This window comes from Rhea pennata, chromosome 10 (assembly GCF_028389875.1).
Source record: "Rhea pennata isolate bPtePen1 chromosome 10, bPtePen1.pri, whole genome shotgun sequence".
Classification (NCBI taxonomy): domain Eukaryota; kingdom Metazoa; phylum Chordata; class Aves; order Rheiformes; family Rheidae; genus Rhea; species Rhea pennata.
In genome coordinates, this window is record NC_084672.1 from 20,292,978 (window position 1) to 20,320,283 (window position 27,306).

The window sequence follows — 27,306 nt, forward strand, 5'->3', positions numbered from 1 at the left end:
ATTCCCTTCAGATTTACACAGAGCCCTTGCCAAGCAAGGCTTTACTGCGGTCCAGCAGAAATCCATCGAGCACTCAAGAGGTTCCACGAGCTGCCATGGCTCTCTGCCCGGCAGCAACCACAACATAACTAGTAGCCAAGTCACATTACGCAATATGACTTAATTTCTGCCCATGATTAGCACAACTTGATGAGTCCTTTTCATAGTTCGTCCTGTTATCCTCTCCTCAACATTAAAAAAAAATCATTTTAATAGAGCTGCTTTTCGTTGGTGTTTAAACTCCTGACAGCATCTCGTCTGCTGAGCAGCATACATGCCCCCTCAGTTTAAGTGACATGATCATTGCACATCAGGTCAGTGAGTATGGTTATGGCCCTTCAATATAAAAAACAAACAGCAAAGCAGTACGGTATTAGCCCTCCCCATTTTAAGTCATTTCCCCATGAAGCATTTAATGTCCTGCTGCCATATCATACATATTGTCTTTCTTCCCTTTTCTTGGACATTTCCACTCTCTTTGATTAGTTTTGGCCGAGTTTTTACGTGGGCATCCTAATTACGTACTTCACACAGCAGGATGAAGTAGAGAGCATCCCAAGAACATCTGTAAGACAATTTTTGTGTAAACAAGTTAATCTTTCAAGATTGTTGTTTCACATGGGCATTTTTACACAGGTAGAATACTTAAGTTTTCCTCTTCCCCTACTTGTAAACAAAAGGCAAATCAAAAGCTATTACCTAGAAATTTTGATTCACTTTACCTGTCAGAGAAAGGAACTTTCCCATGTTTGCCCTCTTCTCATAGCTTATCTCCAAGTAGTTAACTACTGGCCAGCATTAGAGATGGGATCCTTAGTTAGATGCAGCATTGATCAGACTTGGCAAAGGGTCCTTATTTTCTGCTGTATGAAGCTACTGTATGGCTATTTAATAAGTACATACCTTGGCTAGTCACTGACATTTTAACGGAGATGTATTTGAGATAGTTTAAAAAAAAATAGCAGAGAGCAGCTGCTTTACTTGTTTTCTTGTTTTGAGCATTTCTTTTGCCTATAAAATTAACCAGTTAATGATTTTACACTAAAATATATATATCTTTATGACATTTGCCACTAAGACCAAACATATAAGCAGAATTATATCCATTAATTGCAACGGGACATTTTCACAACTGAGCAGATTCTGCTGTAAAACAAAGGAGAGCATTTATGTCTTAGAGGTGTTAAGGGACACAGACTTACACAAATACCCTCTGCACTGGTACAAGAATCATCGCACTCACAGATAGAAAAAAGTGCTGAGTGAACAAGAATCTAATGTATTTTTCAACTGATAAGTGATGGAAAGTGATCATCACTTACATGAAACCCTTCCCTTAACTTCTCTTACTAAGAGTGCTGCAGGAATTGTCACCTTCTGCAGCAAAGCTCACATGAATGAAAAGAATATTGGGGAGAAAATAACTACACAGTGATATCCTCTACCTGGACCAACTGGCAGTCCTTGTATGCCAAAATTAAACAATTTCAGAAAGAGTCCACAAAAAAGCCAACAAAGATGCCTGCCCTTTTGAAGCACCTCATGAGAATTTTTGCTATAATCCTTTTCTGTACACAGACAAACCCTTCCTCAAGCACGTCTATGAAGGGCAATGTCATCAGAAAGTTCACATTTCTTAAGATTTACTAATCTTGCTATGCTCAAACAGCAAATTGAGCCAGATGGCTTTCTTGGAGGGCAGCCCAGTCTTTAATTAAAATACTGTAACCACCAACCAGCAAAAGTTAGTATGATCAACTAAGGAAAAAAAAATCACCTTCACTACTGAGCTATCTTATAAGCCACCTTAGCCTTAACACCACTATTTAAGCTACTAGCACTGTGAAAGGCACACAAGCACCCCACTATTAACCGCTGGCATATCCTTTAATATTAAAGTAGTACATCATTTGGGGTAAATGTTTCAAATACCTAGTTTCTGCAAATTTGACATCTGAATATTTTCAAGGATCTGTGCCCCCAGAATTCGCACTCTCTGGAATTTTCACTACCTGGCCAAGAAATCCCTCAACCCTAATTCACCATTTTTCAGACAAAAGTCATCCACATATAAGTGACTAGACATACACCATTATGTGTGGATAGCATTTCTTAGTTTCAAAAGAAATTAATCCACACTACTATCCAACGTAAATGCTATTTTAAAAATAAATGAGAAATGACCTCTTTGTTCATTTATATATTCATTCTGCTAATTCTTTTCCACCTTCATGGTAGGCCTCCCTATGCAAATAGGAGCAAGTATTCACCTGACTATATTAACTTAACAGCATTCTGTGTGACAGAAAGTATTTACAGGATCAGGCCCTTTCTATGATAATATTCAGATTTCCGCAATCTGTCCATAATTCACGATATACATAGTTTCCCCTGCCTCTTTACTAAAACGTTAATATCAATCACATAAAAAGGGGTATAAAAGGCCTTTTACATACACTTCACTTCTTCTAACATGCTTTAACAGTTGGAAATGCATAGGAAAGCTACAGTCATGTAATTATCAGTTTGATTATCTGTATTTTTAAACCATGAACTATTTACTTTATCAGTAAAACGTTGTAAAAGCTACAGCATATTTTCCCTCTGAGATTGTCATCAAGCTGAGAAGAAACCCAAGTATATCAGAGTATCTTCAGTTTTCATTAAGTAACAAAGACTGAGCAATCCAGATGATGAAATCACTGCATTAACAAAAAATTGAAGCATTATGAAGAAATAATGCATTCCTGAACAGCTCCATCATTTCAGTCTCAAATTCCAGTTGCTTATTCCTCCCTGCTCTTCTCAACTTATAGTACTGAATGGGAAAGACCAGATCACGAGAACTGGAAATTCTGACAAGAAGCAAATTGAGGAATACAAGGCACGTGAGTTCAAGGGTAAAGGCTTCATTTGACTTGACTTTCTTCCTCGTGCTCAGTGTGCAATATTTTTTCATAGATTAAGTCACATTTGAGTTCAATGGTGGTCAAATCAGGCATTAGTATTTTAAAAAACTTGAATTAATTCTTATTCCTGTTCCTACATAATTTAGCTTAAAGACATTTTTATATGCCTTAAAGAACTAGGGTGTTGTGTTGGTCAATGTAGAAGAAAATTAATTCCAGCTCTGAAAGTCTTATCAGCTAGTAAATCATTCAGCCACAAAAGTACTGCAACATTTAGGGGCAATTGCATAGCTGCTGTAAGAATCACAACTTGGGAAGAAGGCATCACTAGAGAACATACAGGTTTTCTTTTTTTTTTTTTTTTTTTCCTGATAATTACTTAACTGGCACCTTTTCCTAGTCCCCATAAAGGATACTGGAATAGAGCTCCCATTCACACAGGTTCTTTCCTAGAGAATATAAGGAGAAATGAATACAAAGCACAAAGCATGAACAAATACAAATATAAAGGCAGAGCAGTGAGATCACAGGCTAAAAGATACAAAGAGAAACAGAAGAGAGGAAACCCCACGGGAAAGCTGCCTGCAGCTTACAGCTGTGCATCACTGCCCAGGCTGGGTCATACCCACACTAAATACACCTGAGCATGCTGCCAGTACTAGTTCACAGACAGCTTATTTGTTACACAGGTGGGAAATACTACCACCCACTATAACCCAAATCACAAAATACACATTTTCCAAAGGCCTTCCTGTTCAAAAACCCAAAGGCAACATGTTAATTACAAGTTCTCCCAGAGATTTCCACACAGAACCATTAGACACTAATTAAAAAAAGAAAAACCTACCCCAGTTACACCAAGCCTGAAATTTAACTTCTGTAAAAAAAATACAGAGTATAAAAGCTGCTACAGTGAAAGTAACGCAAACTTCGCCAACAGCTATGCTTAAAAAACACTTTTTTTTTTTTTTTTTTTTTTTTTTACAAATGACTGCATGTACAACTAGCTACATTGCTTTTCCTTTACCAAATACAGTTATTGCGACTCTCACATAAGCTTCCCCATCAGATAGCTCGGTTGCTCTTTAGTAAAGCACGCTAAGGATTAAGGATTCCTTATTTTGACGCCAACGCTCACAACCACGAACAGGGTATTCGAGGGCTGCGTGCTGTAATCCCGGCCCTCACTTTCACCGCTCGGACCTCCGCTGTCAAACGCGGATTTGGGGCAGGCCGTCCCCGCCCTCCGCTCGCGCCCCGCCGCCCCGGGGCCGCCGCCGCCCCGGGACGAGCGCTCCGCCGAGGCGGCGCCGCTCCCGGCCTACCTTGAGCACGGCCACGGCGCCGCCGGGGCTGTGCACCTCGAAGGCGGCGGCCTCGTCGCCCGCGGCGGCGGCGGCCTCGGGCTGGTGGTAGCTGAAGCAGGCGGCGGCGATGTCGAGGTGCCCCAGCGGCAGCGCCTCCTGCGGCCCCTTGAAGTAGTAGAGGTAGCAGCGGCGCGGGTCGAAGACGAACCAGCGGCTGCGGAAGCCGCGCAGGGGCCCCTTGCCCGACAGCTTCTGCAGGTAGCCGCACAGCTTGGGGGCGCCGCCGCCCGCCTGCTCCGCCGCCGCGCCGGGGCCGGGGCCCTCCGCGCCGCTCCCCGCCGCGCCCTCCTCCGCCTCCGGCATCGCCGCCGCGGACGCAGCCTCGCCCGCCGCCAGCAGCCGGGACGGGCCGGGCCGCCCGCGCGCCGCCTCACGGGACTTGTAGTGCCGCGGCGCGGCCCCGCCCCGCCCCGCCCGCCCGCGCAGGCGCAGCCGCGGCCCCGGCCCCGCCCCGCCCGCGCAGGCGCAGGCGCAGGCGCAGCCGCGGCGCCGGCCCCGGCCCCGGCCCCGGCCCCGGCCCCGGCCCCGGCCCGCCGCCGCGGGCCGCAGGCGGCCGCTCCGAGCGCTGCCCCGCGGGCGGGCTGGCCGCAGGCAGCCGGCAGGAGCTGCCACAAGAAATGTTACGTGATTTCTACTTGTTAGCGCAGAGCATGGCGATTTCCGTTAAACGTCCCTGGTGCTCTGCGTACAAATAGAGTCTGATGGGCCGCAGGCATCCAAACGCGAGAGGAAACAAACCCACGATTTATGATCGTCAACTCCTCGTTCTCCACATTAATGACAGCACAAAACATCTGCTGTCAGAACAACTGTTCCCGCGTCAGCAACGGTGTCTTCACTAAAGCTACGCTGTGCGTGAGCTTGGCTCATCTGACTGAGCTCTCTCCTGGTACGCACTTCCCTCCCTTTGGAGTTTGTCAAGGTACCTGGAAACCCTCGGTTCCCCAAAGCCTCTTCCTTTGTCCTCGTCTTTAAATCCCTTGATTACTTGCCCCACAGAAACTGGCTCGTCCGCCTGACAATGCTTTGGTTCAGTGCTCAGGCTCATGCCTGCGCCGTCCGCGGGCTCCGGTGCAAAGCTGACACGAGCCGTTGCAGGGCTCTTCAAGCGCCTCTCAGGGTGTCACCTGCTGATAAGGAAAGTGCCGAGTGAGGAAACAGCCAAGTTCTGACAGCAGAGAAACTCGAGCAGTTTGTCACAGAAACTGAGGCGCGGAAGTGTCTCTCCGGTCGCCTCTCAAGTGACCTGAGGCACAGTCCACTGCAAGACGCGATGCTGCAAACAGGCTAGGCCGTTCATTCCCCATCGTTCGCCAGAACGTGACTTACGGGGGGAAACCACTGAATCTCCTTCAAAGCTGCCCTTTGCTTCTCTCCTCCTCTAGACAGGATAAATGCCCCAGCTCCTGTCCCTCCTCTGTTGCATTATCTTATCAGTTTAGTTAAGTGCGGCCTTGTCCCACTGCGAGCTGAGCTGAGCACCCGTGACTCCCACGGGCTCTCAGTAACTGTGTCTCACAGCAGCTCACAGAATCAATGTCCAAACCTCAAAACTTTTACTGTCAGTACTTCTCTTTTTTAATTTGTTGGTCAGCTTCCTTACTTAAAACACTCCTACTTACTTCTCAAAGTAGGAGAACTTCAGAATCCCCTACTTTTAACAGTTGATTCATGTAAACAGAAAGCTCCTCATCTTGGGAAGACAAGTTCCTTATTTCATGTACATCCTTTTTCCACAAACATGATCCAGAAGTGGATTGATAAATGACAACACATAAAGGCTATGGTGCATACAAATGAAAAGAGTGCTTTTCCCTTTACCTGCTTCTTTCTTTCACGTTTTCATGCCTAGAATGCATAGATGATATAGGTGGCATTCTGTTGCTAGCAAATGTCTAGAAAATAAATATAAATAGCATGCCAAAGGATAAAGTTTCCCTCCTGCACAGAGGGGAGCTTTTGCATTGTAACTCATTAGGATAGTGTATTCGTCAAGTAAATTCACTCACACTGCAATGTGCATGATTGGCTGCCACTGGTTATACTCCCAAGAGAATCATAAAGCTTGACAGAAAAAGGAAAATATTTAAAACTTCCTTTCTCTGGCATGTTTTGCTTTCCTAAAAATTAACCAATATTTTTGTAACAGCATTTCTGGTTCAACAAGGTGATCTACTACACATAAAAATAAAGTTGTATTTACTCTGGAAAATTAAGAGACTGTTCTAATTCAATACAATTGTAATGTTTTTTTATCTTCTTATAAGTGTTCTCAGTGCTTGAATAAATTCTCATTTTAGTCGAAAAAAGCCAGAGTAAATGTGCAAGATAAGAGAGAGACTATTGGTAAATACAGAGGCACAGAGAGTACAGTTAATGCATATCCTAGGCTGATGCTGTCATGTTTACAGAAGTGCAGGAAATCACAGTAAATTACAAGCAGCACATCTGTACCTTGCTTTTGGTCAAAGTGAGAACATAGCTCCAAAATTAGAACGGTTAGAGTGTACATTGCTTCCTTTCACAGAAAGGAAAGCAAAAATGACTTGCTCTCTTGTTTGATATCTTCTGAGACATGGAGATTCAGTCAGAGGTGAAACTCAGAATTTTTCAGACTCTACACTAAACATCTACTCATTTTTGTTTTCCAGAAAAAAATGGAGCTTTAGTGAACTATCTTCCCTCTCCCACCAGTGTCAGGTCCAAATCCGTATGTTGAGACTATTCCATTTTAAAAATGTTTTGCAGGTGCTTGCATAAGTTCGTCAGTGATTGTCACTGCCAAGATAAACATTTTCACTCTGGTGGTCTGATAACGTATACTACTTCACATATAGCACAGCACCATATCATTTTGAAGACTGACTGATGGCCCTCCATGATTTAAATCCTTTGGAGGTCAGGAACCATAAACTTTCCTAAATCTTTTTTCACTATGGGAGACAAACAGGTAGAAAAAATCTCCAAATTACTGTTTGTGATGCAGTCTTACACATAATTCTTAATCTATATCACATCTCATTCTACAGTCCCCCAACTTTCAGTCACCATAATGTCCCTTACAAACATCATATTATTTCATTTCCAGAACAAATTCTTTCCTCATATACAAATAAATCAGCAAAAGAATTCTACGTTTTAACTGCTCAGCAATAGTATTTCATATACTTTTGGTTCTTTCAGCATTATTCTTAAAAGGAACACTAGATGGTGCTCCTATCCTTTTTCCACATTCTCCACTTGTCTTATGTTCTATTTTCAAAATGGAAAAAAAGATACCAGTTTTGAATAAACAGGAAAGCTTGCTTGTGATCTGTGATTCACTAGAAAAGATCTGATTTAATTTCAGTTAGATATCTCAAATAAAACCAGGTAAATATACAACAACATTAAATGCACTGCTTTTACTTTTTGTTACACTGCATCTTATCAAGAACTCTTCACTTTGAAAAAGCAACAACTACCCAGTTCACTGAAAGGCCGCATTGATTTCTAGTTACACATCTGTGATCTAACTTGTAAAAACATCCAGGCAAGTTGAAACCATGCAGAGAGGACAGATTCAAATTAAAGCCCTTATGAAAAGTAGGAAAAACTCACCAGTAGCAATGAAGTGGGCAATCAGCATGTATATAATAGTTGATTTGTCACCATTCATACAGATCCAGAGGGGCTACAGAGCTGCTGTAGAACTTGATGGGAATGCCAAAGAGGGTAAGCAGGTGAATTCAGAGTACTGTTGCAGAGGAGAAAACATGAATGGGCAAAAGATACAAACACAATGACGCATCATTATTTCAGCTGCTTACAGTGAAACTTGTTTCCATGTGTAATTTAGCCCTGCTTCTCAGTGGAGTATCCACAGCATATAGTGGAAATGGGTTTAATGTGTGACTTTTACTGTTACTTGTTTACTTGCTTGTGTTTAGGTCAGAGTGCGAATATTAAGGTGCAAATTGTACTACAGTTCTAGTGGGTTATATATTTGTCACTCCATCTCACCTTGCTGGATAAGGCTCTTTTGTAAATCTAAAAATATATAGTGATATGTTCATAACTGTTCTACTGTCCATCAGTGTTTTATGATACTACATCTCATTAATGTTAGAGATTTGCATTTTTTCCTATTAGAGTTTACATACTCCTTTTCCCAGATGCAGTGGCTGATGTGAAGATTTGCATGACCTGCCTGCACTGTCAGAGCTGACTCAGAACATTCTTCAGCTGAATAAAGCTTTTTAACCAGAAAATCTCATCTCCAAGTCAGTCTAAACAGCCATTTGAATTGACGTATCAGCTTTCATGTTTTCCAGAATGTCTTACAGAGTCTTCCTGTGGGATAGGTAGATATTTCCTCCATCTTACAGGAAAGAAAACTGGCACATGAAGAGGTTAGTTTTAGTGACATGACAAAGGCCATATACCAAATCATTAGCAAAATCCAAGATGTAATATCGTTGTGTGTTCTCACAATTTCCAAGCTACATATAACTAAACTAAGAGGAAGAAATTGTGAACTTGACTTCAGCTTTGTTTTATATTCCTCCAACCTTGAGCCAGTCCATTTTATTATTTAAACTGAGGCTATACCAGAGAATCATTTCAAGAATACCTTGGGCATAAGGAACTACTAACACCACAAAAACCACGGCAAGTAGAAAAGTAGTGCTGAAACTACAAATGTGCCTTATAACAATTTGATCATGTCCTCCACTGAAGAAAAGGTAATAGGATTCCTGTTACAGCAACTCCTGATAACACTGCCAGGTCACATCTGTGACCTTAAAGCTTTTAACTCTTCTCTCATCCAAGCTGTGCCCAAATATTGTCCTTGCAGTCTGCACATTAGGGGCTCAGCCAGCTTGCTCACCAGTCAGGGAGTGGCCTTTTTCCTGAATTTCTAACTAATTTCTTAGTGCACCATACTGTGACTGATACACTGTAACTTTTCACAATCAACAGCAGCCCTGAAACTGCATTTCTTCAGCATCTCCTGACCTTCCTTCATCTTACAGAAGGCATCTCGCTGTGAATCGCTTCCCTCCCTCCACTTAAACCCTAATAGAAACCTCTCCAAAGAGAGAACAATTCATAGTTGAGGCTTAATTCTGATGTGAGATAATGGCAGTCATGGCTGTGCTGAGTAACCTTCAGGATGTCATTCCAGCACACTTCCATGGGAACTGCAGCTAGTTACAAGCTCTGACAATCAAGCCTTCATTTGTATCTGCCTCAGGGAATGACTCAAAGTTAGCATATATCTATAACTTATATTTAAGCCTTGAAGATATTCACACACGTGAACTGTGTGCATACCGGGAATATCCACTGCTGTAATTCTCATCTAGACATGTACTTTTCTTATTTCTTATCGTTTTACTTTGATTTTGAATGTCCATCTCATACAAGGCTCAGATTCATCTCTATAATCTTTAGATATCTGACTGAGCCATAAAGCTGTAGTTGTGTGTTCAGCTGAATGCACACATGGAATGCATGTTGCAAGTCAAAGTCAGCTCACTCTAGCTTCCACCTAGCATCAATGGCAATACAACAGGTATTACTGGAGAGCAAAATTTCAGTGTTTAAATCTGAGTGGGATGAATAACCTAATGTGCTTTGGAGAGGAACTTTCCTTTTGGTGTGTACTGTGAAATGCTTACTTGAGTATTTTAAAAGGTACTTACAACAGTCATGCTCGCTCTTTCCAAATCAGTGTTCTTCAAATCCCTTTAATTCTTAACTTTGTCACAGGTCCATTCACCCCTTTTCAAAACAGGAAATAAAATATTCTAGTAAAGAGTAAATGCATTTGTCAAAGTGAATGGGACTGAAACTAAAAATGGTAAACTGAAAGACACTAAAATGTGTTTTAAATAAGAATCTATAATTGAACTGCTTGTCTAAAATATAGCCAAATTTAGCCAGACTATTTGGTCTAGAAACCAGGCTACATACGTCATAAAAATGATTTTGCAGGAAATTTATACTGCTATGTTTCTGCTCAGGACAAACATTATCAGAACAGCTTTTCCTGTGGTTTCCAGTTTGGGAACTTTGGCTTTGGATAAAGACCGGAAGCACATGAAAAATCTAGGAAATACATATTCAAGATTAAGTCACAACATTTAAATCTGGAGCCAGATTGACCTAATGTGCTTTCTAACTAAGGTAGATAACAAATAATAGTATCATCTCAGAAAACATAAGCCTCCCAATGAAAAAGAATATCCAGTGTAAAAGAGAATATATAATGTAATGTATTCTGCAAATGTATTAGTAGAAAGATGGGGGGGCTGATGAAAGGTGTAGATAGTAATGTACTACAGTGAGCTGGCAGTCACATTAGAGCTGTGAATTGCAGAAAAATGTTAGTACCGTTAAGCTTGAGCTCATCAGCCATACTGTAGAATCCACCTTAGCAGTAACTTTTATATAAACAAAGGAAGATAAAGCATCATTCAATCACAGTGTGCATGCATTTCCATTAAAAGAGTTTTGGCAAGCCCGAACTGATGCTTTGTCCTTATCACTTCCTGTTTTGTCCAATTTAGCAACACTTAGGGGTAAAAACAACAGACCATATCCTGTGATCTTTACTCTGTTCAAACTTCTCTTACAGGAAAATGTTTAAAGTTTAGAAATACTGTAAGTGATCTGCAAAGAAAAGGATTTTTATCTCCTGTATTTCTTTATGACAAACGATTAGAGTGATTTCTGTTAACCTGTTTACGTCTTCATTCTTTTTAATCTGATGTTAGATAAAATACAGTTTGTGTTTTTCTACTGCTAGAATACTAAAATACTGCTAGAAAATTCCTTGAACAAATTAATCTTAACTGAGATTGCAAGGACGTTAAACGTTTCAGAAGAAAACTCTTCTCTGACGTATTTGTTAGGAATCTTGAATTACAAAAAGACAATGAAGGATAAGCAGCAGATAGATACTTCGCAGGTATAAAACAGCGTCTCCTCAGTAAAGCCAACACATAGCATCAGACAGGGTAATGCCATGATGCTAATGAAAATTCCTCCTCCTTGCAATCTTTCAGGTTCCTGTTTCTTGTGATGTCTCAATTCAACTACCAATAGTTCTCCAGACTCACAGTTTTACAGTAAAACAAAAATTCAAAGTCCCTTTCTGACATGCAAAATAATAAGAGAAAGAGGAAATTCCTAACTCTCAAAAGCAAACTTCATTAGTGATTAAAAGTTCTGAAATTGCACTGACTAACTACTTTGGATAAGACTAGATTGTGTCTCAGTGTTTAGTTCTCTATATATAATAACAAAAACAATCTACACACAACTGTCACTGGGTTTTTTTCTGAAGGTGCTAAATTGTAGATACATGTTTGTATTGAAAACGTGCTAAATTGTAGATACATGTTTGTATTGAAAACCAGCATGATTTAGTTCATACTGGATTGCAGCCACGGAAGATATAACTATAAGAGCATGCATCTGCCAGACTTTCCCCCCTATAACCCTACTGCTACAGAAAGGAATTTTTTTGGTTACTGATTTTGATGATGGCAAAAATCAAGCCATAGCTCAGTAAGTTACCATCTGAGGGTGGACTATGTCTTCTTCATGTAACTTCTAGCATTTCCACAAGATTTTACTGGAAGATGGAACAGAACAATCCTGTGCTAAGTTAAAATATATATTAAAATATTTCCTAAGAAACTAAACAAAAAAAAATCATATGATTCAGTTTAGACTCCTGGGTTTGTGTTTTGGAACCTAGAACACACAAGAGAAATTCAGTTTGATTCTGTCAAAAAGAATATGAAAAGCAAGAGCCACCACCTCAACGTTAGTCTCTCTATAGAGCTATAAAGTTATTTTCCATGATCATTCCAAAGCTTAACATCTGAGAACTAGAGGCATTACAGGGGCTTTAAATATACAGACAAGTTGCGAAGGCTTGGTCCTTCTATGAGCAAGCAGGCACTGCCTAACATAAGTTCCATCGCATAGCTGCCCCGGATTAGTTTTCTCCTCTAGAAACCTTCTTTGCAGGACATGAGTTAGATTTGTAGCACGTTGCAGAGGTCTAGCAGATGGTTATACTGTACCATATGAAGGGATTAAATTAACCCCCTTTATGACTTCTCAGAGGTGAAACTGTTTCAGCCACAGCTCAAGCAGTCTTACAGATAACTTTCTTCTGGGGATGGATAGATTTGCTTGATTCATACCCCCCTCAGTTTTATTAGCAGGAGAATGAACTGCTTTCATTTTTTGCTGGTCACTGGCAGCTACAGTCCTGATTCATGACTGGCACTGCAGCACCCAATAGCTGTACAAAACAGGTGTAAAATGTTCCCTGCTCAGAATGGTGTTTGTCCTACCTGCATTGCTGGATTATAATGAGAAAATAAGACATGTAACAATGAAGAGTTGACCGTTATGTAACCATCTGTACAGCAAGATCCTCCAGGCTTGCTGAAGGACTCCTGCATCCTAGTTTGAAGAAATTACGTCTCCAGCGGCAGCAGATGGAGCACTGGCTACACGCAAGCCCTCGCTGCAGGTGCCCTGAAAGCTCCTCTCCTCCAGATGCTCTGTTGCAGCAAACAGCCCAGCACTCACAGGGGCAGAAACAAACATAAACTCTGCATCACCCTGTCCCTGCTGTTCTTCAGGAAGATGTTATTTCAGCGTTGGCTATTGACAAAATGATAGTGTAAATACTGCATGGCTTTGCAAAGGGCACAGATTTCAGACTAAGCTGTCAAGAACTGCCATGGAAATCTCTGTCCTAAGTTGTGGGTGCCAAAAATCAAGGTGTTATGAACCTTGTTTTTATGGAGCACCATCAACTTTGAATTAGCAAGGTAGTTGTGTATGCTTACCATCTTTGATTAACCATGACCTAGAATAGGCATTTAAAATTCCGGGGCTGCTTTTGAATATTTTGGGTACATTTTTATTTTCCTTTTTTAAATGCCAATAAAGCATTTACTGTTACAAGATCTCATCAGCTCTAAAAAAGCAACTGGAATCATTTGCATTTTTGTGAAATGGATGCAACCTCAAGTTTTTCGTTTCTATTCTTAAACCACTTGCAAATGAAAGAACAAAGGCATTTGGGCTCTTATGCAAAGTACAACTGGCTCTAGTCAATGAGAAATATTATTTCTTTTCATTTATAAAGAAGAGATGTGTTTTAAAGGTGTATAAAACAAACAACCCTCTCACTATTTTCACATGAGAATTGAAACTACAGAACTAGAAAGTTCAGCTTTACAAGACCACAGGAACTCTGACTGGTGTGGAGAGAGACATACTTAAATCCCCTTCTCTGGTTGCTTGTGAAGAGAAATCCATTTTCTTGGTGAAATATGTCACTAGGCAGTTTCCTGTAATTGTGTATTATGGAGCACATTTTACTAAACTGTTAGTTTAGTAAAGTTAGTGGGAGTTAGGCTGTGACATAACTATCTTGAGCTGAGCCCAAACCAGCTGACTGTAGATCCTAGAATTAGAGCTGAGAAACACTTTTCATCTGACATCATTTATTATTAAGAAATATAAATCTGATTTCTTACTGTGATGGAAGCCTTCTGTAAGAAGAGACATGGTCTGCTGCAGTTGGTCACAATGCAGTAAGATAGTAAACACTGCAAGTATTCAATCCTTTTCATGCAGTTTCGGCAAATAGATGAGAGTATCTGGTAAAGAAGTTTCCAGGTAAGGCTTTGTTTGGGAGTATGTGCTCCATAAGCTAATGACCATTTTGAGTATGCATCATATGACTTATAGGCTGGAATGGCATCTTCAGATGAAATACGTGCCTATATTTGCTGGCTTGATTAGCTAAGTAAGCTGTCTTCAGCAGTTTCTAAATCAATAGATGTATTTTGATTTCTCAGAGTTTCTTGTAGACTATTACGTGTCCCTTTAGTTGCACTTTTAATAGAAACACTAAAAAGTGATGTGAATTAAGTACTGCTTCATATAGCTCCAATGACCAGCCACAGAGTATTCACCAGTCCCATAAATCACTAGTGATCTGTTATACCTTTCATGAAATGCATGTGCATTGGCTTTCAAAATCATGTACTTCTCTTCTTGTCCATCTGTCCAGATGAGCCTTCACCCTTAAAGTTTCCCATTATTCAGGCTCTGTTTATCTGAAATAGCACTTTTCTCCTTCTCTGGAATATGCCATCAGCAAATGTCACACAAGCCTTTCATCTTCTTCTCTCTCCTCATAATAAAAAGGTGGTATTCCTGTGAAGGAGTCATTCGCCCCAAAACTGTTTCATTTCTGATGTGTAAAAGCATATAGCACTGGAAATTCTACCTAGGTTGTAAGACATATCTGACACTGAGAATGGTTGATAGGGTAAATGGTAAATTTTTAAAAGAAAAATAAAATATGACTGAGATTTGTTTTGAGAAACCCCTCTGGTTAGAATAAATACAACACATACTTGTTTGTAACACATTCCTTAAAAAATGTATCTTTCCCAGTATTTCATTCTTAATTAGACTTGAATCCAGATAAGATTTCATTGTCCAAGGGAAATCAAAGTTTCCTTTATTCTGCATAACTGCCCAGTAAGACCCCTTTGAGCAGACCTGAAGGTATCATTCCAAAGCACAGATTACCCAGACTTTCCTTCACACTTCTCAGCTCCCACTGAGGATGCTGAGCTCTGGCTTGGTCGCATCTGTCATTAGAATACATCTTCATAAAATAAGAGGAGAATAAATCAGCTGTGATGCAGCACAAGTAACTGCATACAAAACAGTCACTGCCACACTACGTACTCTGCATTGTAGAATAAATATTACACATAAATGTTAGAAAAAAAAAACCCAGAATTTTGACTACCATTTTTTCAGAATTTAGTCAGAATGGACCAGTCTTTTTTTTTTTTTGGCTAAATACTGCCTTTAAAAGCAAGTCTCATGTATTACATTCTTTTCTCTTCAGAAGAAAGATACGCACTCGATCATTTTTACAAAATATATTAGATAGTCAAATTATACAAAAGAACCTTTGCAGTTCGGTAGATTTTTACCTCCCTTTTCAGAATAACCATCAGTAATATTGCAGATCAATTATTGTAAGTTGAGAAGCAGTTAGTTACTTAATTTACTCAGGAGACCACGACTGTTTTGGAGAACAGCAAAGGTAAAAGAAATCTCTTCTGAGATTTTCATGGAATATTTAACAAATGCTCTATAACAGGCATTTTCTATTGTGAGGAGCAAGGGAGAAGATTTTGTCCTGTCCTTTTACAAGAAAAACAGCGAATATTTTTTGCTTGAAAAGCAATGACATTGAGTCTATTTCATTATCTTGCTAAAGAACAGGGCAGTGAGTACAGTAAGCAAATGAGATCACATGGCCAAGAACACAGATGGCAAGTGCAGTCTGTACAGCAGCACTGTTTTCACTTTTCCCTTCAACGGCTCCAGGTTCAACTTCACACCAGGATGGAGAGGAAAAAGCAGCAGTTACTTTTAGGAAAGGAAACAAGCTCAGAAATTGCAAACCAGTCCTCTGAGACACTAAAAGAAATAGTACTGAAGTGGTTTCTGGAGACACAGGCTGCAATAATATTAGAGAACGGTACTTTTCCTGAATGGTTCCACGGATTCATTACAAGAAAGTAAGGCTCTATATAAATATACTATGACTTGAAGTAGATTATATTAAAAATGTAGTTAAATTTCTCTGTCTTCTGCAAGTAAGAGAGATTTTATGATTGGATTTAGACTTTCCGTGAAAAAAAGAAATCTGCCCTGAAAGTCTGTGTGGTTTGGTACCTAGCAGGTGACATTCATATACAGACAAAGATGCATTAAAAAAATGTTACTGTGTTTCATCGCTTAAATGCCAGGACTTGATGTGTGCTCTAGAAAGGTAAGAGGACATGACTATACAATTTTTAGAAGCTTTTGTTGTATTATTCTTTTTTTTTAGTTAAGCAGGCTTAAGTTTTGGGCTATCATAATCAAAAAGTCAAATAATTTTAACTCGACTCAAAATGTAACAATCGGAGGCTTAAAAATTAAAATTCATTTGTAACAATCAGAGGCTTAAAAATTAAAATTCATTTTCATTGATAGCAAGAAACAAACAAAAAAAATAACTTGCATACAAAAAATGAATGGGAGGTCCACTGCTTTGTTCAGTTGTGTTTACTGAAGTGATAGAGTGGTGTTTCTAGGAATTTTGTTTTAGTGCATCAATAGAACTAGTTATATTTATTTAAGTGTAAATCATTCTTTTGTATAGGCAGACTGAAGACATGTTGAAAGACAGAGATGTTGGCTGTTTTTTGATCAGACTAAGTGACAGAGCTATTGGTTATATTCTCTCATACAGGTAAGGCTGTAGTGCACAGGAAACAAAAGCTTGCTGCTTCTTGGTTGGGAACAGTCATCATTTCTTTTCTGTACTTTGCTCTTTCTTTAAAGTATGCTGACCTTTTGATAGTGTTCGGTATTTTATGAGGAATAGGATCAAAACAACCTTCTGAGATTAAGCGCAGAAGATGCCTTATGCTTCCTCCAGTCTGTTATGGGGGAGAATTTCCACTCCTTTTCTCCTGCTCCAGCATCATACCAGCAAATGTCTTCTCCTGCTTAGACTCACCATGATTTCACATTGCTTTCCATCTTTAAGTCAGTGTTAAACATTACACTTTTGCCTTACCCAAATACATTGATAGCTCAGTAGCAGCTTCTGGAGGGGTGGTTTTCTGGCACATACGGTAAGTTTTCACTCAGGTTCATGGGGTCAAATTCAGAAGAAACATGCAAAATGGTGGTAGTGCAGTGGAACTGAGTCTACAGTATAGGTTGACAGAAATACATTAAGGTGTACAGAACTAACAAATGTGTTTCACTTCAAGGTCTTTTTTTATAAGAATATTTAAGAGGCAATGGTGTTTTTAAATGCAAAGGAGTCCACACAGACAAGATTTTCTTTATGCCTCTCAATGTATCAAGTCTCTAAAACTATATTCTTGGGACCTGATCTAACTTCCACAGTGGCTGAAACACAGATGGATTGCAGGCCTATAAAATGTGATGTGCGACTTCCATATAAAGAGAATTAAAAAGTACTGTGGGATGAATAAGATAGAAAGAAGCTATGGTCTCTTTACATTAAAGTGGCATAGAAAAAAGTTGCAGTTTGTAAACTGAACATACAGAGGAAGATGCAAACTTTTGGTTTTCATGCCTGACAATATGAGGAAGTGGTAGACAGTGGTTCAGAGACAACAGAACGGAAAGTAGTGGTCAGTGGCCCACAAGGGAAAGTTAGAAAAGGCAGAGAAAGGGGCATAACAGCATATCTTACCAGCAGGTGCTATCTCAGTTAAATTCTGTCTGGTTAGATTGTCTCAAGAACCACACTGAAATTAACTTGGAGTTTTGTCCAAATAAGATTTGCTGAATTTGTTCCTCTTTTTTTTTTTTTTTTTTTTTTTGTTACCTACAATTAATTTTTCATGTTCAGAATCATGTAAGAAACATGCCTTAGGGTTTTAGACTTCAAAGAATCACAGAATAGTTGAGGTTGGAAGGGACCTCTGGAGATCATCTAGTCCATCCCCCCTGCTCAAGCAGGGTCACACAGAGCACGTTAGACAGGGCTGCATGCAGGCAGGTTTTGAGTATCTCCAGAGAAGGAGACTCCACAGCCTCTCTGGGCAACCTGTTCCAGTGCTCGCCCCCATCACAGTAAAGAAGTTTTTCCTTATGTTCCAGATGGAACTTCCTATGTTTCAGTTTGTGCCTGTTGCCTCTTGTCCTATTGCTGGGCACCACTGAAAAGAGTCTGGCCACATCCTCTTTAAACCCTCCGTTCAGACACTCAGACATATTGATAAGATCCCTCCCCTGATCCCCAGTCTTCTCTCCTCCAGGCTGAACAGTCTCAGCTCTCACAGCCTTTCCTCACAGGAGAGATGCTCCAGTCCCTTAATCATCTTCGTAGCCCTTCGATGGACTCTCTCCAGTAGCTCCATGTCCCTCTTGTCCTGGGGAGCACCACACTGGACACAGTACTCCACATGTGGCCTCACCAGGGCTGAGTAGAGGGGCAGGATCACCTCCCTCGACCTGCTGGCAACACTCTTCCTAATGCACCCCAGGAGACCATTGGCTTTCTTGGCCACAAGGGCACATCGCTGGCTCATGGTCAACTTACTGTCCACCAGCACTCACAGGTCCTTCTCTGCAGAGCTGCTTTCCAGCAGGCCAGTCCCCAGCCTGTACTGGTGCATGGGGTTATTCCTCCCTACATGCAGGACTCTGCACTTGCCTTGCACTTTGTTGAACCTCATGAGGTTCCCTCTTCGCCATCTCTGCAGTCTGTCCAGGTCTCTCTGAACGGCAGCACAGCCCTCTGGGTTAACAGCCACTCCTTCAAATTTTGTATCATCTGCAAACTTGCTGAGGAGGCACTCTGCCCCTCCACCCAGGTCACTGATGAGTAAGCTGAACAAAACTGGACCCAATATTGACCCTTGGGGGACAATGCTAGCTACAGGCCTCCAACTAGACTCTGCGTCAATGATGACAACCCTCTGAGCTCTGCTATTTAGCCAGTTCTCAATCCTTCTCACTGTCCACTCATCTATCTTGCACTTCCTGAGCTTGCCTATGAGGATGTTACAGGAGAGTGTCAAGAGCCTCGCTGAAGTCAAGGTAGACAACATCCACTGCCCTCCCCTCATCTGCCCAGCCAGTCATCCCATTGTAGAAGACTATCAGGCTGGTTAGGCATGATTTCCCCTTTGTGAATCCATGCAGACTACTCTTGATCGCCTTCTAATCCTCAGATTCTTAAGACCAAAAAGAATAAAAAAAGATCCCTCCTACAGAAACCACAGCCAAAGTTGTAAGTGCCAATTTTGCAACTTAGTTAAAATGCTACAACACTTCCAACTACAAAACTGCTTCTAGATTATTAGTTTAATGAATCATTGCTGTAGATGTTTCCTATGTCATATTCATTTCAAGATTGGGTTTTATTGCTTTCATTTTTTTAACATGTGTATGTATGTGTGTACATTTGTGTATGCAAAACATTTGGGGAAGGAATAAGGGCAAAAGCATTTGCTCATATTAAAAAGTCTTAAAAACCATTACGTTGCAAAACTAAAACACCACCTTGCTTTGGAGCAAATAGCTGACACAAGCAAGGTAGGTACTGTTATGTTAAGTACTTGTCTTGTATAGGCCTGTGAACTTGAAAAGAGGCTGGATTTGGAAGGCCAATAGGAACAGGATAAGAGAAGAGCCAGGATGGGAAACATATGGGAGAGAAAAATATGAACATGCAAATAAGTCTATAATCATGACATCCTAAAATTAAGCTAATTTCTAATTTTCTATGTATTCCCAGTTGGGAAAAAATGCTAATAAAAATCAATATATGTATCTCACCCTTCTGTAACAATTCCACTGTGAGGGTAAGAGCTTACTATTACTATTTAATTGTTTTTGTTAAAATAGCAGAGATATACACTGCAAGATGTAAAAGATCAAATCTTGCTAATGATCAAAGCTGAAGGTCAATATGGTTTCATATGATGACAATTCTATCTTTAAAGATTTTCTAAAGCTATAAAAGTAGACTAGAATGAAAACACAACCACTACATAAAGAAAAGATTAAGTTTGTGAGTCTGCCTTTCAAGAGTTAGGAGGTTTCATATTTGACTGTACAGACACAAGGTAAAACCCTTTTATTCAAAAGCTTTTCTGCTTTGCTTGTTCAGACAAATGTGTTCTGAATCCAATTTACACTAAATTCTGAGTTGCCAAACTTGAAATGAGCATGCCAAACCAATCCAGGCTAATCTTAATCCAAGCTAAACTATGACTTGTATTACAGAGGGAGAGAGAGATGTCGGCATTTTGTCATCAAACACTTGAGTAATCACCAGTACGTTGTGTCTGGGGATACCTGCACTCATGAAAGTCTTGCAGAATTGATAAGCTATTACCAAACTTCCGTAATTGAGCCGTTTGGAGAAAGTCTTAAAACTGCCTATGCTAAGGTGGGTTAAGGACTTCAGAATTCAATTACTTGCTGATGAAATGGGACTGATTATACTAAAATATTTGTTTTGTTGCTTCGGCCTAGGCTAAAAAAAATACTATGCTGAAGAATGCTTCATCAGCGTCTTTGTGATTAATCATAGGAAGCAAAAGTACTTATAGCTCAGCATGGGATCCCGTTGCCAAGATAGATTAATAAAAATTATTTTTGAAATAAAACACAGTAAAGAATATTGCAACTATGATAAAGAATATTACAGATTAAGGCAAAATAAGCTGGCTAAATTGAAAATATGTAAGTTGCATGAGAAATTGATACTCATTTCAACAATGGATCTCATTTACTGCTTGTGAAGACTGCTGTTCATCTAGTCTCTAATTAATTCTTATAAGTTGTGCAGTATAGCCATGCTTTAGTTCAAACTATACTCCTTTCCATTCAATCACCAGTATCTCCAGTGCCTACAATGGAGTTGCTACAGAATGGCTCAGCTATGCCAGAAAGCAGAATTCAGCCCCTTACTGGAACTGTATTTTTATTAGTTGCACCTCTTATTTATAGCACAAATTAAAAGCACATATTCTTAATCTCTGTGCAACAAGATCCTGAAATATGCATTTCCCAAAAGACATGAAACCATGGACCAAAACTTAAACAGTAATTTTTATATCCTCTCAAGTATTATACTCCCCTACACTATTCCGAAGTATTAGACAGAAATGCTGTATGAAAGTGACAGCTTTCACAGACTGAACAACAGATTTCTACTTTTTTTTCCACAGACAGCTGACAAAAGTGTATATGATGACATCACTTGGGATCAGAAAAATAAACCAAACAATAAGGCAATAGCTTCCTTATTAACAAAGAAAATGTCAGATAACTCAACAGCTACAGTACCAGTGGGTGAGACCCAAAGCAATACTGATCACAGTGAGAAATTCCTAGATTTCTCTTCAAGATCAAAGAGAATATTTCAAGATCATTCACCAAAGGCTGAGGTAGGACTTACATAAAATGGAAATTTAATAACTGTTTCAAAAAACAAAATTTTTGTGTGCAATGTGTTGCAGTTACAATCCACCTACGCTGCATTCCAGACACAAGACTGTATGATATCAGCACTGAGTTAGAAATAAACCTGAGTTTCCACATTAGGTTGGGCAAAGGACTGAACTCGCTGTCTCAGTCCCCTCCATCTGTAAAGGGAGAATATTGACACTGACAGTGGCCTAAATCCCAGGGCTCTTGTGAGGACTTGCTAACGTCTGTGAAGTGCCCTGTAAAGGGCTGCTTGCTGTCAGCTGCACAGCTATGAAGAGGTGCACAAGCCTTATTCTAATATTCTGCTGAGGAAGAATTAAAATTTTGGGGCAAATAATCCTGTCTTTCAAGCAGGTTAATAGGAAATCAGTGACTCTGAAAGATGTAGTAATGACTGTGAACACAATATCAATTAGCTTGCAATGTGATTTATCACAGAAAATTACCCCATGAAATCTTGTGCTGCTTAAATTTAGGCCTCAGCATTAGAAGTGGTAACAGTGTTTCAATGGGTCTGCTGATTCCTAATCCAGGCTAGACTACTTGTTTCTATAGCTCTACATTATGCCTGTTTTTATATCCAAAATCCTTTGCAAATCCGCTGATACCACTTGGCACAAACCTGACAAAGAGCTACAAAGCAGTTGTTCCATTTCAGAGGTGGAAAACTGACTCCAAGCATCAGCACAGATCTTTTTATTGAAGATTTTAAAAATAGACCAGACAGCATCCCTATATGTATTTTCTTATATGAATGAGCTACATATTCTGAATTCTTTTGATACTCTCAGGCACCAGGTTTATCAATTAAACCATGACCCCCAGAGACCTAGTATGTGTTTGAACTGAATAAGGATGTAGTAAGGGCTGCAAGATTTATAAAGCACTTAACATTTCCTTTTCATTGCCTAGAGATAACTAAGATCAAATCTGACTCAAAGACTTTGTTAATATATTGCATTTAACATATGTGACTGATAAAAGATTAGTTCCTTCCTCCCTTCCTTCCCATGTCTTCAGGATTCTGACACAGCTCCACCACTGCCAGCGAGGAATAGCTTGCTCACATTTGAGACATTCAAGCATGACCTAGACAAACAAGACGACATTGTATACGCAGAGCTGAACAAACGCCTTCTAACTGATAGAGCCACCGCTCTGAAGACACACACTGACACTGAGAAACTCCTTGAAAATTTAGCCTGTTTATCAATCGATACTCACTGGAAACATGGCACAATGATAAGCACAGTTTATGCCATGACTAAGCAAACTGAACATACACATAGCAAAAATGCTGATCTTCTAAAGCCATCTCCTCCAGAAATTGTCTATGCGGAACTTCACCTGCAGCAACGCAAAAATCACTCATTTCTTCATGATCAGACTCTCGATTCCCCAGCTCTTCCTCTATCAAGTGCTCCAGAAACAAACCTAACATTAAACTCTCCTGCTTCTCTGCACTCTACACTCACTCCAAAGTTACCCAACAAAGCAAGATTCACCACAGCATCCCAAAGCTCAGAACAGCAACTTACCACCTATGAAACGTCTCCACACTTTAGTGAAGGCCTCAGAAAATCTGATGAGAAAGTCTCTTATGAATCACTGCCACACAGAACATACGGGCAGACTGAGAAGAGGAAATCTGGCTTTGATAACGTGAGCACTGTTTATGAGCAGATTCCTACTGGATGGTAAAAGTCTTTCAGCTGAGACCAGGCTTCAGAGAGAATTTGCAGTTCCTTCTTTAATGCAATCTATCATCACTTATAATCAATATCAACTAAGAAAAAAAAACTTCCATAACAGAGATCTATGCTGAAAATGCATATGAAAAGATCCCTAAGATTTTCTTCCAAGGCTCACATTCAAGGCCAGTTCCTGCAATACATAACATGAGGCAACTTCGTTGGATCTTGTAAAAGGAATAGAGTTAAAAATAAATAACAAAGTAGAGAACAGTTATCGTTTGCTTTAGAAAAAAGCAGTTGTCTGTTATTTGGAATCATCTGAATGAATACAAACCTGAGGTTTTTAATACAACAAGTATCTGCTGCAAGCCAAAAATCACTAGGTTTTTATGAGGAATTGGATCGTTTAGACGTAAAAATTCATGACAAAAGATCACAAAAACTATCCTTGATGCCTACAGCAAAAGGCAGTGTTTGATAAACAGAGTATTTCTTGAAATTTAACATATATGTAAACAATTTATTTATAATAAAAGATATATTAAAGAAATTAAACAAAGCAATGTTCTTACAGACTAAAGACAGTATGAATTTTGGGAGATCACCTTTTAGGCTGCTAAGTGTTTTCCCAAGGAAGAGCAGATGTTGGAAAGGCACGTGAGATTACAGTAGGCAATGTGCTAGTAACTGTACAACATGAGCAGTGCTGGAAAGATGTGGGCAGTTTGGAGGATAAATATAGGAAATGCATATTACACATTTTCCATTTCTCAGCATTGTGACTACATTAAAGAACATTTAAAAATCAACACCTGATAGAAATATAGCCAAATCACTGACTCTATGTTTGCTAGCTGTCACATATTAATACTATACATATGCAGGTGATCCAAAGCTTAGAGGCTTTTACTCAGTTGTCTAAACTCAGGCATTTAGTTCTGTCTGAGGTGCCATAGGGTATCCTCTGCAGCTTCCAGCTGCTGGTATGACAACCACATCTCACAACCTCTACTGTATCTGCCAGCCCCTTTCAGATGTCTCAGATATCCCATAGCCTCTCAAATTGCGATACAGTAAGATGTACATTTAGGCAACTAGATCAAGCCTATACTTTCAGTGACTTGCTGAATGTTTCTTTTTGCCTCCTTAATTATATTTTTCTTCTTTTTTTTTGTTGGTAGATGGACAAGCGAAGAAGATATTTTTTCACTGACAGGAAGAATAAATCATGAATATTTTCTTAATTTTATGGATCACACAAAGACATACAAGGACAAATTCATCCTTTTAATAATTTCACCAAGGAGAAAAAGAATATGCCTATTTTGACTATCAAAGTAAAGGCAGATTAAAAGCAAATATACCACTATTGCTGTTATCAGGAAAACAAAGTCTCAGTTGAGAAAACTCTCTCCATCTCAGTTTTCATTACCTCAAGCTACGCATTTTTAGGGCCAAATCTCAAGAATCCCAGAATGACCCAGAATCCCAAGCTCATCAGCATGGAACACATGGTGGTCGGGAAGAGCCGCACGTTTTGGAGAAGACAACAACCTTCAGTCTTCTGTGTTGGATTATTTCAAACTGTAAGAGGCGCAAGATACCTTTTATATGGATCAGCCGTATAACTTTCTTTTTCTCACTGTGTACAGCAATAATGGCAGCACTGCTTTTGTATTTTCTCTCTGGCACTGGCTACTTAAATGTTTTCAATACAGAAACAACAACATCAGTGAAAAACTACTGTTGAATCTACAGCCTTATAGACTATTCAACAGATTCTGTGTCCAACTAATGGAATATGTGAATTTTTACTTCTCCATCAATTTGACTGACCTTGTGTTGTTCTTCATAATCTTAGGCTGTAAACTCCTCTAAGGCAGGAACTGAGATTTTGTTCTGTCTTTGTGCAGAACCTACACAAAGAAATCCTGATGACGGGCTTAGAGTATAAATTATTACGGAAATGCTAATGGTATACTTACGTACTTGTTTACATTAAAGTAGTATTTATATGCAATGTGAAACATTGATAACGGGTTATTATAAAGATATTAAACCTTTTCAGTACTGTACTTTTCACTGTAAGTAAAATCTTTGGTTTTATTATAATCTTCCTTTTTGCATAGCGAAACTCAACTAGCTGAGTTCAGTTCTAAAATAATCTTGTGAGAATCAAAGAAGAATCAAGATCTTTGAACTTTGTTTGGATATTTATTTGAAATCTTCATTTGGATGTCTGGAAAACAGACAATCATTCATGCTTTTTCTCAGCTTAGAACTAAATGTATCATTTAAATGAGAAATAAATTATATATACTTTTTAAAATGTATTATCCTTCTTCTATAGATTCTTTAATGGTTTTATTTCACATATTTGCCGATCATGAGAAATAAAAAAAAAAATGGTTTTATTTCACATATTTGCCGATCATGAGAAATAAAAAAAAATGTTTTGCTTTTACCCATTAGATCCTGTTAGAATTCATATCCTCCAAGCACTCCCAACTGGTATTAGCAGGAGGAGTGTAACAAATCTAATGCTTTCTGAAAAGGTGTAACTGGTTTTGAATTCAAATATCAGAAATTTTTGCCAATGGTGCTTTTTGTCTTCAATACACTCAGCCTCACTAACAGTTTTTATAGCTGGCAAATACTGCAGCATATTTTTTGTGACTCTTCACTGGGCTTTATTTATTCATTTGTTTATTTTTTACATGGCACTCATTCTTGCTCTGAGCTTACCATCAGGCACCAAGTGATGAAAAAAGTTTTATCGAGACCACATACAGAACCACTTGTGGAAAACAATGAGTAACCTACCCCTGCACAATGCTAGGAGCACAGAAACCAGTGCAGGTGATCACAGAAAGACTGTACCAGTTAGAGAGATCTCCAAATGGCAGAATGCCAAAGCAAGCACTGGGACTCAGCAGCTCCCTGCAGCCACTACTAGGCATGACTTGTATTAAAAAAAAAAAAAAATTACTTAGGTGTCAGTCAATTTCATTATCTTTAGTGATAATATATGTATACTGGAAGCACAGATTAGAATAATTCTATGAACTTGCAAAGTTTTGCCAGTGACGTAACTGCCAGTGACCAAACTTTTGCCAGTCACATTAGCACATTATAGCTAGAAGTACTCTGGCACACATTCCCGGTTCCCTTTCAGTCACCTTACATTGAAATTCTAATGTGCAATATACAAGTTGAAAAGTAAGACCAGATTTACCTCTCCTTACAGCAGACAAAATGACAGTACTTAAAGAATTACTTCTTTGTAATGAAGAAAAGACTCCTCCTTCTCATAGTGTCTAGGCACTCTCCTATGTTCTTTGGAAGATTCTGAACGAACATTGTACATCTTGTCCCTTGTTCTGTAATGGACAAAATACAAATCTTGATAACAAAGACCTCTGAAGCCTCATGCAAATAAAAAAAGCTGTTTTAGTAATTTGGGTTCATATTTCATAACAATCTAACAAAATTTTTGACCAAAATATTTCATATTTTCTTGTGAATTTGGGAAAAGCTTTGTTAAAAAAGACAATACTCTGCACATTTGCAATTCAATTAGATTGAAGATAGAAACACGATGAAGAGGCTTTTGTGTTCTCCAGATCCCAAAGTAGTGGGAATATTCAAAAAAATGCTTCAATTCATTCTCTTCTGTTTACTTTTACTGACAATGCTCGTTCCAAGATCAATCAAACAAAACTTCCACTCTCTTTCTTAGTGGTTATTACCACTTGACTACAACTTTTTCTGTTTTTAAACAAGTACTTTCTTTACACTCTAAGTTTCCAGTTGAAATATGCAAAACAGTCAAATTATAGATCACTGATTATAAATCAAAGCTGATAACAGCAAAACCCCTTAGAATTTTATTCTAAGCCAGTAAAAAACATCAAAATGTTTTTTAGACAGGGGTCTAAATTAGTTAATTACAACAAGAAGAGAAACAAGAAGCATACAGCCACCATCACCACTATATTACAATTAAAAGAAGTATTAAAAAAGGATTGCATGAGATAGAAAGCAAATCCCACTCAAGACAAAGAAATCATCTGAAAATTTTGATTAAAATTTATCACCACAATTGTCTTTTCCTCCTGTCCCCATGATGACTTTCTAAGCTGAAAAGGATTTTAGAAATTGGCTGCCTCAGCAGTCGCAGAGGTGATTGAAGGTCCTACTTAGGGGCGG

At 39.3% G+C, this 27,306-nt stretch overlaps 1 protein-coding gene and 1 long non-coding RNA gene across 5 annotated transcripts in view; one reads left to right on the forward strand and one right to left on the reverse strand.

Annotated features, from left to right (window-relative positions):
- TBC1D2B (TBC1 domain family member 2B) overlaps window positions 1-4,664 on the reverse strand; it is a 37,946-nt gene extending 33,282 nt beyond the window's left edge. For all 4 annotated transcript variants that reach the window (XM_062583754.1, XM_062583753.1, XM_062583755.1 and 1 more), the window contains exon 1: window positions 4,274-4,664. In XM_062583754.1, the coding sequence (XP_062439738.1) occupies window positions 4,274-4,618 (345 nt within the window). In that variant the 5' untranslated portion in view covers window positions 4,619-4,664. The remainder of the gene's footprint in view (window positions 1-4,273) is intronic.
- Window positions 4,665-4,856: 192 nt separating this feature from the next.
- Window positions 4,857-8,565, forward strand: LOC134144609 (uncharacterized). Its single transcript, XR_009959431.1, has 2 exons — window positions 4,857-5,237; window positions 8,470-8,565. It is a non-coding gene; the product is annotated as an uncharacterized LOC134144609 (long non-coding RNA).
- The last annotated feature ends 18,741 nt before the right edge of the window (window positions 8,566-27,306 follow it).